The 14,605-nt window shown below is 34.2% G+C and overlaps 1 protein-coding gene across 1 annotated transcript; it reads left to right on the forward strand.

Moving 5' to 3' along the window:
- The first annotated feature begins 6,707 nt into the window (after positions 1-6,707).
- LOC137634477 (anti-lipopolysaccharide factor-like) lies at positions 6,708-13,664 on the forward strand. Its single transcript, XM_068366897.1, has 4 exons — positions 6,708-6,838; positions 8,446-8,605; positions 9,245-9,381; positions 13,339-13,664. Exons 2-4 carry the CDS (start codon positions 8,493-8,495, stop codon positions 13,452-13,454), a joined length of 366 nt encoding a protein of 121 aa, XP_068222998.1. The 5' UTR covers positions 6,708-6,838; positions 8,446-8,492; the 3' UTR covers positions 13,455-13,664.
- The last annotated feature ends 941 nt before the right edge of the window (positions 13,665-14,605 follow it).

Raw genomic sequence — 14,605 nt, forward strand, 5'->3', positions numbered from 1 at the left:
TCTGTATATGCCGCATACTGGCGGATAACCACGGATTAGCGTACTTGCTAACAATCGGGGTTGGGGACCATTATGACGTCAGCATTTGATAGTCGTATTATATTACGTATGCTTTTATGATTACATACTGTACAGCGTTTCGTTGGCTCTTAAGGCTTAAATACACGTTCAAAAAAATCGTCAAAATTTTGCATCAAAATTTTGATGCAAAATTTGATCGTGTGTAGGACTTTTTGATGTCAAAACGTCCTACACACGATCAAATTTTGCATCAAAATTTTTATATCAAAATTTTAATGCAAAATTTTGACGATTTTTTTGAACGTGTATGAGCTCCTTTAACCGTACTTTCTTTTTGTCCTTATACTCAATCTGTTCCAGCTAAAGGGGCCCATACACGTTCAAAAAAAGCGTCAAAATTTTGCATCAAAATTTTGATGCAAAATTTGAGTGTGTGTAGGACGTTTTGAGGTCAAAAGAAGATTTGAAGCAAAATTTTGATGGATCAATCCGTTTGATATTTTTTGACGAGTCGTCAAATTTTTGATGCGTGTGTGGGCTCCTGTCAAAATTTTTATCAAACTTGTTAGTCTTTTGACCATTTCCGACGTTTACCAGGAAGTTTATCAGAGTCCAATGCCAACACTAGTGCTATGGCCACTGATGCATCCATGTCGAAGATTTTGACGATACTGAATTTTGATGGGAAAAACGCCTAAACGTGTGTGGGCAATAATGCATCAAAATTTCGTATCAAAGTTACACGTCAAAATTTTGATGCAAAATTTTGCCTTTTTTTTTTTTTTTTTTTTTTTTTTTTTTTTTTTTTTTTTTGAACGTGTATTTTAGGTTATACTTAAGTGTTGAATGGACTCACAGGCCCCAGTGCCGAGATATATAACCCAATCTGATAAATCCAGTGAGGAAATTTTCCAATTTTACTTTTTATTTGCCATGTTTTGAATATTGTTATCCTGTTTTTTCTTCATTGTCCAACTTCCGTCTTAAATTGTTCGATAAAAATATCAGGTTTGTTAAAATCCTTATCCCTGATCTGGATATTAATTTTTAACATGCTCATTTAATTAACAAGTTTTTCATGCTATATATAAGAATTGTCATTATTCTGATTATTCTTTGCATTCAGATGTACCCAGAATGTAATATCTACCACATAATAATAGGTATGCTTTGGATACTAATAGCTTTGACTGTTCTTAAGAGAGGTTCCATGTCATACAATTTTCTTGAGGAGGTATTCTTGTTACGACCAAATAAGGGATCGATCTTTCTAATCTTGTAAAATATTTAGTTGAATTTAGAAATACAGAAGTTAAAACTGATTGCAATCGTTTTTTTTTTTTTCTGATGAGCAGGAGAAGCAGACATCAGTGTAGTTTCACAGTTTTATCTTCTATTGGCCTTATTTATTTTATTTTGCTATGTATATAATGTGTATTGAGTTGCTAAGTATCTTTTATAGCATATTATTTACTTATTTTTTCTCGCACTGGGCTACTTTTCTCATTGGGGGCCTCAGCCTCATTGCATCCTGCTTTCCAGCCAATGCTGTAGCTTAAATTGTAATAACAACAATAGTAATGATAATATTATTCGCCCCAAATGTCTTGGTAAAACTTTTATTTCAGATAAAATTGCTATATAAGAAAAGTAAGTTTCTAGTATAATGTTATTAAACAATGTTGAATCGACCGCAGTTCATATGATTAAGAGCATTTATAAATTACATTTGGTTTATTAAAGCTTTTTTTTTTATCTTTAGTTTGATTACACTATGATTGTTGTGGTGGCCGATGTGGCAAAGTCCCTGACTGGTGATCGCCAGACTGGGGTTCGAGTCCCGCTTAAACTCGTTGGTTTCTTTGGTTGCTGCAACCTCACCATCCTTGTGAGCTGAGGATGTGGGGTTTGGGGAGCCTATAGGTCTATCTGCCGAGTCATCAGCAGCCATTGTCTGACCCTCCTTAGTCTTAGCTTGGGTGGAGAGGGGGCTTGGGCGATGTTCATATGTATATATGGTCAGTCTCTATGGCATTGTCATTGCTCAACAGGGTAATGTCACTGTCCCTTGCCTCTGCCATTCATGAGTGGCATTTAAACCTTTAATGAGAATATTAGGAACATGGGAGTCATTCTTTTATAATTATTTGAAGTTGACGAAGTTAAATGGTCATAGAAGGATGAGAAGTCGTACAAGAGACATTTCCGTGTTTTGATTTTGTACTGTAAATTTTTTTTCCTTTATATTCGAAGTACTTACGTATGCATTAATTGATCTGACCATTCTGGAATAATCATGTAATTTTTAGCAAACGTCAGATAAGGTTAGTAATTTCGGGGATACTTATGTAATAGCGGTGGTGCAGTAGAGCACACGCATTGAAATATATATATATATATATATATATATAAATATATATATATATATATATATACGTGTATATATATATATATATATATATATATATATATATATATATATTTATATATATATATATATATATGTATATATATTTATATATATGTATATATATATATATATATATTTATATACATATATATATATATATATATTATATATATATATATATATATATATATATATATATATATATATATATATATATATATATATATATATATATATATGTATGTGTATCTATCTGATCATATCTATATCTATGTATAGAGAATGAAAGAGAACAGATTCTTGGGAAGGACATCTAATTTAGATTATTTTAGCGTAAGGAGAAGGAATACTCATTGCCTACGCCAAAATCCGATGGGTATGTATTCACCCCTGTCGTCGTTTGTTTATTTGTTTATATGTGAGCAACTTAACATGAAAACTCTACCGATTTTGACCAAACTTGGTAGTCATGTTGACTATGACCCAAGGATGAATCTGTAACATTTTGGATCATGTACGTGAAATTACAAGTACGCAGCAGTACTTTAAATATAATATCAATGTTAAGTAACGCCGTTGCAAAGGCAAAGCCTCAACCTGAATCTGATCTGATCTGATGGTTGTTGTGTTGTGCTCTTGGATAGTTATTATAACCGGCTATAAACAATTTTTTAGTGGCTGTTTAATTGATATATTAGTTTGAAGAACTTTCTAAGGGATATAGATAACCGTAGACATACTGCACAGTCTAATTTGAGGCTAATTAGACCCTCATGTCTACCGCTGTGGCCGCCACAGCGAGACCATCCGCCTCCGGTCAGAATGGAATCGCTCAGAATCGCTCGCTCGCTCAGTAAATGGTAAATATTTTGTAAGTTTATTTTTTGCTTGTGAACATTACGCAAAAACTACCGAACCAATTCAAACGAAACTTGGATCTGTGGGGTATGACCCAAGGACAAACCTATTAGATTTTTAAGAAAATACATCGAAGTACAAGTACGCAGTGGAGTTACGAGCTAAATAAGACTGCTTGGAGTGGAAAAGGCATGCTCTCTATTGAGTGCCCCTCTGATTTTGGTTTGTTTTAAAATTCCTTAAATAACAAGCACTATATTCAATTCTTTTTAGTGAGGCAGATTTGCACCGACTCTCAGGGTCGGAAAAGTTTTCTGCTCGCTGATTGGTTGGACACGATAATTCTAACCAATCAAATAGCAGGAAACTTTCCTGAGCTAAAAGGGCACAGCTGCAAGTCAGTGCAAATGCGCCTCATTAAAAAAAAATGAGTATAGATCATAAACGGGAGGAATAGCCTATTCTAATGAAAATTATATTCTTGCTGCTTTCTGTTAAAGTAGAGGTTCTTTTATAATTTTTATGAATGATCCTTGACTACGCTGTGAAGGTACTGATATGGAAGGAAATAGTTACCCGGCATGACAAACAAACTTGCGTGACGTCGCCTAAAGCTTAAAGTAAACAAAACATTATCCTTGTGAGCTAAGGATATGGGGTTTGGGGAAGCCTATAGTTGTCCCTGCTGAGTTATCAGCAGCCATTGCCTGGCCCTACCTGATCCTAGCTTGGACGGAGAGGGGCCTTGGGTACTGGGCTTATGTTTATATATATATATATATATATATATATATATATATATATATATATATATATACAGTAGATATATATATATATATATATATATATATATGTATATATATGTATATGTATATATATATATATATATATATATATATACTCTATAAATATATGTGTGTGGTCAGTCTCTAGGGCATTGTCCTGCTAGTTAGGGCATTGTCACTGTCCCTTGCCTCTGCCATTCATGAGCGTAAAAACGAAACGGACAGCAGCAACACCCACCTTCGAAGTCGAAACCAACGGCGGTGTTTTTACCAATGTAAGCTGAGCATCGAGCCTTCGACATCTGCATAGGCTCAACGGAAGAATATTCAGATATGAACCTGTTCTGGGCACAGAGAAAGAACATCGCGTGGACACCTCCAATGTATCCTAAATAGAGTAGCAGCCAAAAATGCCACAGCTTCATTTTATTTCAGGCCAAAATCACGTTAACCAAATATAACCTGGAATCACAAATAAGCAAAATTAATAGATAACCAAAAGAAAGACTTTAACTTCTAGAGAAATTACTTCAAGTTTATCTGAGGCACATGTCTGCAATAATGTTTTTAAGGTTGTTAAAAGGTTTCCAAAATTACAAGTTTATCTGAGGCACATGTCTGCAATAATGTTTTTAAGTTTGTTAAAAGGTTTCCAAAATTACAAGTTTATTTGAGGCACATGTCTGCAATAATGTTTTTAAGTTTGTTAAACGGTTTCCAAAATTACAAGTTTATTTGAGGCACATGTCTGCAATAATATTTAAGTTTGTTAAAAAGCTTCCAAAACCCAATAATTCGTAATTCGTAATTCCAAAGAACTCTATTAATTATTTAAAGCGTACACTGTGAAATAAAGATTCTGTGAAGATCCACCACAGAAAACACCCACACTGGAGACAGCGTGTCTCCAAGGAAGGAAAGACTTGAGTGTGCCTTCACCCTAAAATAACAGGTGAAACGACTGCGCAGGGCAAATACCTCATATCACTAATCATTAACTGAAAGACACTCATCGATTTGTGTTTGATCCAATTCCATTTTTCACGAGTGTGAAGCTATCCAAACATATTCATTCATAGCCAATTACAGAAGCATAGTTTGCTTCATGCGCGATAGAATGGTCGTAAATTTACCTGCTTTCGTGCTATATTGCATTAAAGTTTTTTTATGCCATTTGCTTGAATATCCATTGCGAAGATTTACTAGCATTCGTATTGTGTTAGTCATTCTTTTGGCGTAAATGAATAATTTCAAAAGGATTTCCGTTCATCCTAGAGAACAGAGATATCAGGCGCTGCAAAACGTATCCCTGTGATAATCGTCAGTATCCTGATGATTCATTCTATCCTTATTATTATTATTATTATTATTATTACTATCCAAGCTACAACCCTAGTTGGAAAAGCAAGATGCTAAAAGCCCAGGAGCTCCAACAGGGAAAAATAGCCCAGTGAGGAAAGGAAATAAGGAAATAAATAAATGAAGAGAACAAATTAACAATAAATCATTCTAAAATTAGTAACAACGTCAAAACAGACATGTCATATATAAACTATTAACAACATCAAAAACAAATATGTCATAAATAATTCTCTCTCTCTCTCTCTCTCTCTCTCTCTCTCTCTCTCTCTCTCTCTCTCTCTCTCTCTCGTAGCGTGACACTTGCAGCAGCAGAAATCATGATCAGACAAAGGTTGTTATGCATTAAATCCTGGGAACTCTTAAAAAATATTCTCATGCACGCACACTTGTTTTTTTTTTTTTTTTTTTTTTTTGTAGCTCTAGTAACACTTTAATTTGGATTTAATTGAGTTTTCATTGACTCATCCTTTGAATACCAAAGGTTTGAAAAAAAGTTTTTGCTGAGGGAAGTTTCTATTTTACTAATAATAATACCATTAATAATAATAATGATAATAATAATAATAATAATAATAATATCTATATCATTCGTGAATTCCTTTACATAGTTTCCCGAATACCAATAAATTTATTATTATTATTATTATTATTATTATTATTATTATTATTATTATTATTATTACTAGTTAAGCTACAACCCTATTAGGATATGCAAGATGCTATAAGCCCAAGGGCTCCAGCAAGGAAAAATAGCCCCGTGAGGAAATCGTATTGAAGAGGTTTGCTGGGAGAGGATGCCTTTGATAGAAGGCATTGAAGAGGGCGCATTAGGCAACCAACCCCGTAATGTAGGGATAGCGGTGAGGAAGAAGAAGAAAGAGAGAATTAGATATCGAGATAGGTGAAGGATGACATGGAGAGAAGAGATTTGGTGGAAGAGGATGCCTTTGATAGAAGGCATTGAAGAGGGCGCATCAGGCAACCGACCCCGTAATGTAGGGAAAACTGTGGTAATGAAGATAAACCGTTTTGAATTACATTTTCTATATCAAGATAAGTACACACTAAGGAAAACAATGTCCCATATAAGATATCAGAAATTGTCTTAGAAGTCCATATAGTAAGAGATTAAGACCACATTGAGTTCCTAAATGTGAACCCAACTCTGGCGAATCTAAATGAAACATTGACACTGCATCATGGTATCAACATGATATCAAATTGCCCAAAACACATCCCTTTAAGATAACAATAACAAACCAGGGGAATCCCTGATGACGTCGTGTATATACAACATCCCTTCGTGAGCCTCATCGCTCAGTGATATTTAGTGTTGAACTTCACTCAGATCCTGTCAGTGTGTGGCTGCAGTTGGCTGGGTTAAGACGCATCTTTCATTTCTGTAAGGATCGTGGGATTAAAGTGTGAAGTGTTTGAACTAATGTTAATTCTGATTAAGTGTCGTGTTACTGTCGCTGCACTAATATGTGGAAATGTTACCATTTTGCAGCCCAATATATATATATATATATATATATATATATATATATATATATATATATATATATATATATATATATATATATATATATATATAAAACACTCCGAATATCTGGATTATCTCTAATCCTTGGGATCAGAAACCCAAGGGGGAATCAACTCATAGATAATAGCTTCTGGTCGGCCGGGAAATCGAACCCGGGCCCAAGAAACTGAGGTCCCAATGACTTAGCAACTCGGCTATTATCTGATCCCGAGGTATAGAGAGAATCCAGATATTAGGAGGTGTATAATATATGTCTTATATGAATATTTATGTATGTATATATATATATATATATATATATATATATATATATATATATATATATATATTTCAAATAAGCCATATATATTAATACATTAAAGTCTGGATTCTCTTAACGACCTGGGGATCAGAGTGGTATGGTCACTGGCATACAGATATCCTGGACGAGGGTTCAAATCCCCGCTGGTCCGATATCATAGTCTTTGGGCGGTTCCGCCTGGGACTCTGATCCCCAGGTCGTTAAGAGAATCCAGACTTTAATGTATTAATATATATGGCTTATTTGAAATATGAAAGAAACACGTTTAAATGTGCAAAAATTTATCATATATATATATATATACACACACACACACACACACACATATATATATATATATATATATATATATATATATATATATATATATATATATATATATATACACACACACACACACACATATATATATATATATATATATATATATATATATATATATATATATATATATATATATATATATATATATATATCCCGTTTTGAGTGGGGATGCCTTAACGTGGTGTTAGGGTTTGTGTATTGCCATGATCAGCAAAGCTGTATTAGTCAGGGCCACTCATATTAGAATGGTTTGTTGTGACCGATCAGACGAAAATCCCCACCATCACCAATAAGCTGTGACCAGCGTGGTTATGAAAACTGCTCAAATCCTAGACATGAATAAGGACATGTCTGAGGCCTTTGTCCTGCAGTGAACTAGAAACGGCCACAATTATTGTTTGTTGTTGTATATATATGTATATATATATATATATATATATATATATATATATGTGTGTGTGTGTGTGTGTGTGTATGTATATATGTATATATATAATATATTTGTATATATACATTATATATACACACATATATGTATATATATATATATATATATATATATATATATATATATATATATATATATATATATATATATACATATATTCAAGAATTGTGAATATATCAGAAAGAAGTTTTTTCTATTACTAAGCTCTTATCTTTATATTTTCAATCGAAACTTCTTTTCCACATACTTGAATGTATTCGGTATGACTTCAACGCTACTGATTTAGATATTATTAAATCAATATAAGTGGAACTTTCATGTTACATACCTTAACCTCCCATACCGATTTTCAACACTGATCAAACGTTTTCAACCATTTATTTTTTACAGGTCTGCACACCTCCACGTTGACCCAAAGTTCCCTAACTGTCACCAAGATGAGGAAGATTCCAACGTTGTTTCTTTGCCTCGTTTTCGTCCTCTCGGTGTCAGAGGTGAAGCCTTTGGACTGGTCGGACATTTTGAAGAGCACTTTGGATTTTACCAGACGGTGAGGAAAAAGTTTTTTAGTTTTCATCAAACAATTACGTCAGTGTTTATACCCTTGTTTATTTAGCTTGCATATTTTCTTTCGCATGTTGACGTTATTTGCAATCTCGTTTTTTTATTTGGATCAATATTAATGTTTAACTAGTTAGATATTCGTTAGTGGAGTGTTGTTCGGTTGCGTTGTTATACACAGCACATGTCGACATTAAACCAACTTTATCATATTTAAGATTTATTTTCCTTCCCATCATGAAAAATATTTCTCAATGTTTTTACTACCATTAGAGATGAAGCCATTTCATATTAAAAAGAAATCTTTTGTATTGAAAATTATAAAAATGCATTACGCCATTTGAAATAGATAATTCTTGTGAAGAACGAAGATGTTGACATTTTATCTAAGAAATATGTCTTTTAACGGGAAATAGAAACAAAATATAATGAAAATGATGACGGTGCTTTTTACAAAGAGATAGTTAGATACGGAAATAATGCTAATGAATTATGTGAGTATGAATTGTGAATACGCATTCATACTACGTACTGAAAGTCTGTTTGTAAACTTATGAATGGCGTTGTATTACGCAAATATTGGCACCAAAGAGAAGCATTTATATTGCTTATGTTTATCTATTTACAGTCAAATGTACGTCGAGGGTGACATGGAACTTCTGGACCAATATTGTGTATACAAGCGGATTGGGTATTTTTACAAGTGGGAGCTGAACTACAAGGCTGAAGTGAGGTGCCCTGGCTGGACGCCTATTATTGGAAGGGGTGAGTAAACACACACATACTCTCTCTCTCTCTCTCTCTCTCTCTCTCTCTCTCTCTCTCTCTACCAAAGAGCAAATGGAGTCTCCGCGGATGGACTAAAAACTCTTTTGAGACATCCAAAATCCTTGTAACTCTCTCTCTCTCTCTCTCTCTCTCTCTCTCTCTCTCTCTCTCTCTCTCTCTCTGTTTATTTCATATTAAGACCCTCTCTCTCTCTCTCTCTCTCTCTCTCTCTCTCTCTCTCTCTCTCTCTCTCTCTCTCTCTGTTTATTTCATATTAAGACCCTCTCTCTCTCTCTCTCTCTCTCTCTCTCTCTCTCTCTCTCTCTCTCTGTTTATTTCATATTAAGACTCTCTCTCTCTCTCTCTCTCTCTCTCTCTCTCTCTCTCTCTCTCTCTCTCTCTCTCTCTAGACCACTGGAGTACGAAAAGTAGTTATTATACTGCTTTCTTGTAAAAAAAAAAAAAAACTTTTTACAACTACTCGCCGGCCGTAGTTTAAGAATTTTTTTCCATAATTTATACAATGATTAAAAACGACAACTTTCACATATAGGAAAATGTACATCTATTTTAGATACGATCTAATCGAATAAAGTTTTGATATATAAAAGGATGAGTGAAATTTTTGTTCTGTTTTAAAATTGCTTAATGGAGGCAGTTTTGGGTGAACGTTTCTCTGCAATTTCTTACTGATTTGCCGATTTTCATTTTGAGCGAACCAGAAGGGAAACTCAAGATCATTTGATATTAAAAAGAAAATATCTTTTTGAGGAACATAAAGTAATTATTAATCTTTATCGCCTGAAATTACGCATAAAAAATCAGGCTATATATCAGTTTAGTGAAATCGGTGTTACTGTCATGGTATGACAATGAAACAATCTCCATTAGATTCTGTAGATTTGAGAACAAAGCCCTCAGAGGGATATTGGGAGTTAGATGGCAGGACACGATAAAAAATGAAACTATAAGAGAGATAACTCAAGTGCCATCTATGGATTAGATCATAGTGAGGGGTAGATGGAGATAGTTTGGGCATGCTCTTTGCACTCCCCAAGTGAAATTAGTTCACCAAACGTTCAACTGGGCTCCACAAGGCACTAGAGTTGGAAGACCCAGGCCCACATGGGTAAGGACTATGAAACGAAGTTGGAGATGATGAATGGAGAAGTATTGATTCAAAAGCTCGTGATAGAGACGACTGGCGAAATCTAACAGAGGCTCTTTGCGTCAATAGGTGATGATGATGATGATTTTTGATAAAGAAGGGCGATTTAAGGTTTATCCTTTATTCTGAAGGAAGATTGATACCCTAAAATCTGATCGAGAAGAAAGGCCGACGACTTTTTCAACACAATATAAAAATACCAGACAGACAGAACCCATATTAATTGGGAAAGAATTTTTCATTAATTTTGTTTTTGAAATTCACGAGAGGGAATTTTAAAGCATTAATCTTAATATTTTATAATGGTTTATTTTGCATGTTTTATTGCATGCAAATTGTTCAGTTTTAGATGTTTTTAAGTTTTTATGGTCTTCTAATTTATTACTTCTTTGATATCCACCAGTAGATTTATGATTATTTCTTCTTTTTAGCCTCACTTAGATCAGGATGCAAAGCAATGCAACTACCCTTTAATATGCATGCTGTTATTCATTAATTATATTTGATTGACAAAAAGTGGCTGGAGGTGAATCAATTTTCCATGCTAATTTTAAACTGATCTCTAACGCAATTATTATGAGACTAGGCAACTCGTTATTTGGTCCTAGATTTTGTTCTGTAGACCTAGGCTACATTGATACATCTAAAAGTCTATGGGTATTTTACCCTTCAGTGGTGTGAGATTTTATGATTTTAGAAAATTATAAAATAAGACAATTTGCAGAATTGAATCTTATGATTGTAGGTAGTGATTCAATCAAACCCAAAACTAAAATTCTATGAGAAATAAAAAAAAAAAAGACTCGTACCCGGTTTTTGAATTCTGCAAATGTGTCCCATGTTATCATCTATACTCATTTTTTTTTAAGTCGTATTTGCACTGGCTCCCCGCGTTGCCCTTCTAGCTTGGAAAAGTTTCCTGCTATCTGATTGGTTAGAATTATCTTGTCCAACCAATCAGCGAGAAGGAAACTTTTCCGAGCTTAAAGGGCACCCTTGCGAGTCTGTGCAAATGCGCCTCATTAAAAAAAAAAATGAGTGCGTTGTTACGTCTTGCAAGTGTGGTATTCCAAGAGTCCTTTGCTAGGATTGTTCATAACTTGGCTGCCCAATTGGTGTGATGATGGTTGCGTGATAGAGAGAGAGAGAGAGAGAGAGAGAGAGAGAGAGAGAGAGAGAGAGAGAGAGATAGAGAGTGTGTGTGTGTGTCATGCGCGCGAGTAGTATGTCCATTTGTTTGATTACCACACCATTCTTCACTCTGACTCATAAGAATAGATATCTCGCCCTTTTAAAGTCTATCTTAAACACCAGCTCACAGTCATAGGATTCCCATAAACTGCAAGTTAAAGTAGTCATTTTGTTATTTACTTAGATATCACCATAAGCTTTATCCTTCTAACGTATCAAGCATGTTTTTGTACAATGGTTCTATAGAATTTGTTAGCTTTGCCCGTTTAACGTATCAACCAGGATTTGTACAATGGTTCTAGAGAATTTGTTAGCTTTGCCCGTTTAACGTATCAACCAGGATTTGTACAATGGTTCTAGAGAATTTGTTAGCTTTGCCCTTTTAACGTATCAACCAGGATTTGTACAATGGTTCTAGAGAATTTGTTAGCTTTGCCCTTTTAACGTATCAACCAGGATTTGTACAATGGTTCTAGAGAATTTGTTAGCTTTGCCCGTTTAACGTATCAACCAGGATTTGTACAATGGTTCTAGAGAATTTGTTAGCTTTGCCCTTTTAACGTATCAACCAGGATTTGTACAATGGTTCTAGAGAATTTGTTAGCTTTGCCCGTTTAACGTATCAACCAGGATTTGTACAATGGTTCTAGAGAATTTGTTAGCTTTGCCCGTTTAACGTATCAACCAGGATTTGTACAATGGTTCTAGAGAATTTGTTAGCTTTGCCTGTTTAACGTATCAACCAGGATTTGTACAATGGTTCTAGAGAATTTGTTAGCTTTGCCCGTTTAACGTATCAACCAGGATTTGTACAATGGTTCTAGAGAATTTGTTAGCTTTGCCCGTTTAACGTATCAACCAGGATTTGTACAATGGTTCTAGAGAATTTGTTAGCTTTGCCCTTTTAACGTATCAACCAGGATTTGTACAATGGTTCTAGAGAATTTGTTAGCTTTGCCCGTTTAACGTATCAACCAGGATTTGTACAATGGTTCTAGAGAATTTGTTAGCTTTGCCCTTTTAACGTATCAACCAGGATTTGTACAATGGTTCTAGAGAATTTGTTAGCTTTGCCCTTTTAACGTATCAACCAGGATTTGTACAATGGTTCTAGAGAATTTGTTAGCTTTGCCCGTTTAACGTATCAACCAGGATTTGTACAATGGTTCTAGAGAATTTGTTAGCTTTGCCCTTTTAACGTATCAACCAGGATTTGTACAATGGTTCTAGAGAATTTGTTAGCTTTGCCCGTTTAACGTATCAACCAGGATTTGTACAATGGTTCTAGAGAATTTGTTAGCTTTGCCCGTTTAACGTATCAACCAGGATTTGTACAATGGTTCTAGAGAATTTGTTAGCTTTGCCCTTTTAACGTATCAACCAGGATTTGTACAATGGTTCATTTGTTAGCTTTGCCCTTTTAACGTATCAACCAGGATTTGTACAATGGATCTAGAGAATTGGTTTACGTTTAGTAAATGCCAAGTCATATCTATAGTGAAATAGATAGCTTCGAAACTATTACCTGAATAAGACTCTGAACTACGAAGGCGGTCTATCATATGTAATTAATTAGCGTATTCCTGAAATTTCAGCAAAGAACTACGTGAACCCATCGTCTGCTGAAAGTGAGGCCACCAAAGATTTCGTTCGGCAAGCCATCGCTGCAGGATTGACGACGCGGGAAGAGGCAAAACGGTGGCTTGACTGAGGATTTTGAACTTAGGTACCACTGGCTGTTGGACAAATCATGACAATAAAAAAATATATATATTGATTTTTATGTAAATATGATAAATTTTAAGAGGGCCAAGTTATATAGTTGCTCTCCATTACGACAATTACTATAAGGATCGTTTAAAGATATAATTCACTGTTTAATGTCTTTGATTCGGAGAGTTTATGCAATGCTTTGGATTATGTTAACCTGAGCGAAAAATAGATTTTTTATTTTTTTTAATATCCATAAAAAAATCTTTGCACGCTTTTTTTTTCAATAATGTCTTCACAGTTTAAAAGTTTAAATCCAGATAATATTTCTAATTCACAGTAGTTGATGTTATCACAATAATAAAAAAAAAAAAATTATAAACTGATGGGTGATTATTATTCATTAAACGTACACAATCACATGATCATTGCATATGGACATGTCGATGAAAGATCCCGGTACTAGCGCCTGATCAGTGGCATAAAAGCTATAAACCCAATCACATTGAACAGTCCAAGAGGGCCACGGAAAAGAAAGAAAAAAAAACAGAAAGGTTAGAATATGGAAGATTTATGAGAATCAGACATAGTAATTCAACCAATCATGATAAATACACCACTAAGAAAGAATATGTAAAGGTTAATAATTCATGGAACTTTTCATAAATTCTTCACTTGAAGAAGTAACTATGTACGCAATATGATTGTTATTACAAGCCAAGTTACAACCGTAGTTGGAAAATCAGAATGCTATAAGTCCAAAGGGTTCAACTGAAGAGAAACAATGAAATAAATAAGATACAAGAGAATTGTTGAACAATTAGATGAAAATAATTTTAGAACCAACAAATTACAAAAATATGTTTTAAATAAACTATTATGCTCAAAATAATATGAGGAATAGGATAGAATGATGTACCCCCCAAGTAACATGGAATGAATTTATACAGGTCTAGCCATTGGCCTTGCATTAGAAATTTTGCTATAAAACTACAGACTAGAGAAGGAAATAACCATAAGTATTAAACCTGTGGAAGCAACAGAGTTTTCTAAGGAGATATCTAGGAGGAAGAAAAAAAATCTTTAATTTTCTTTTAGTTACCCATATAAGAAGAGCGGCGATTTGTCATTTTCTTTGAAGACTTATTCGTG

This window comes from Palaemon carinicauda, chromosome 44 (assembly GCF_036898095.1).
Source record: "Palaemon carinicauda isolate YSFRI2023 chromosome 44, ASM3689809v2, whole genome shotgun sequence".
NCBI lineage: Eukaryota > Metazoa > Arthropoda > Malacostraca > Decapoda > Palaemonidae > Palaemon > Palaemon carinicauda.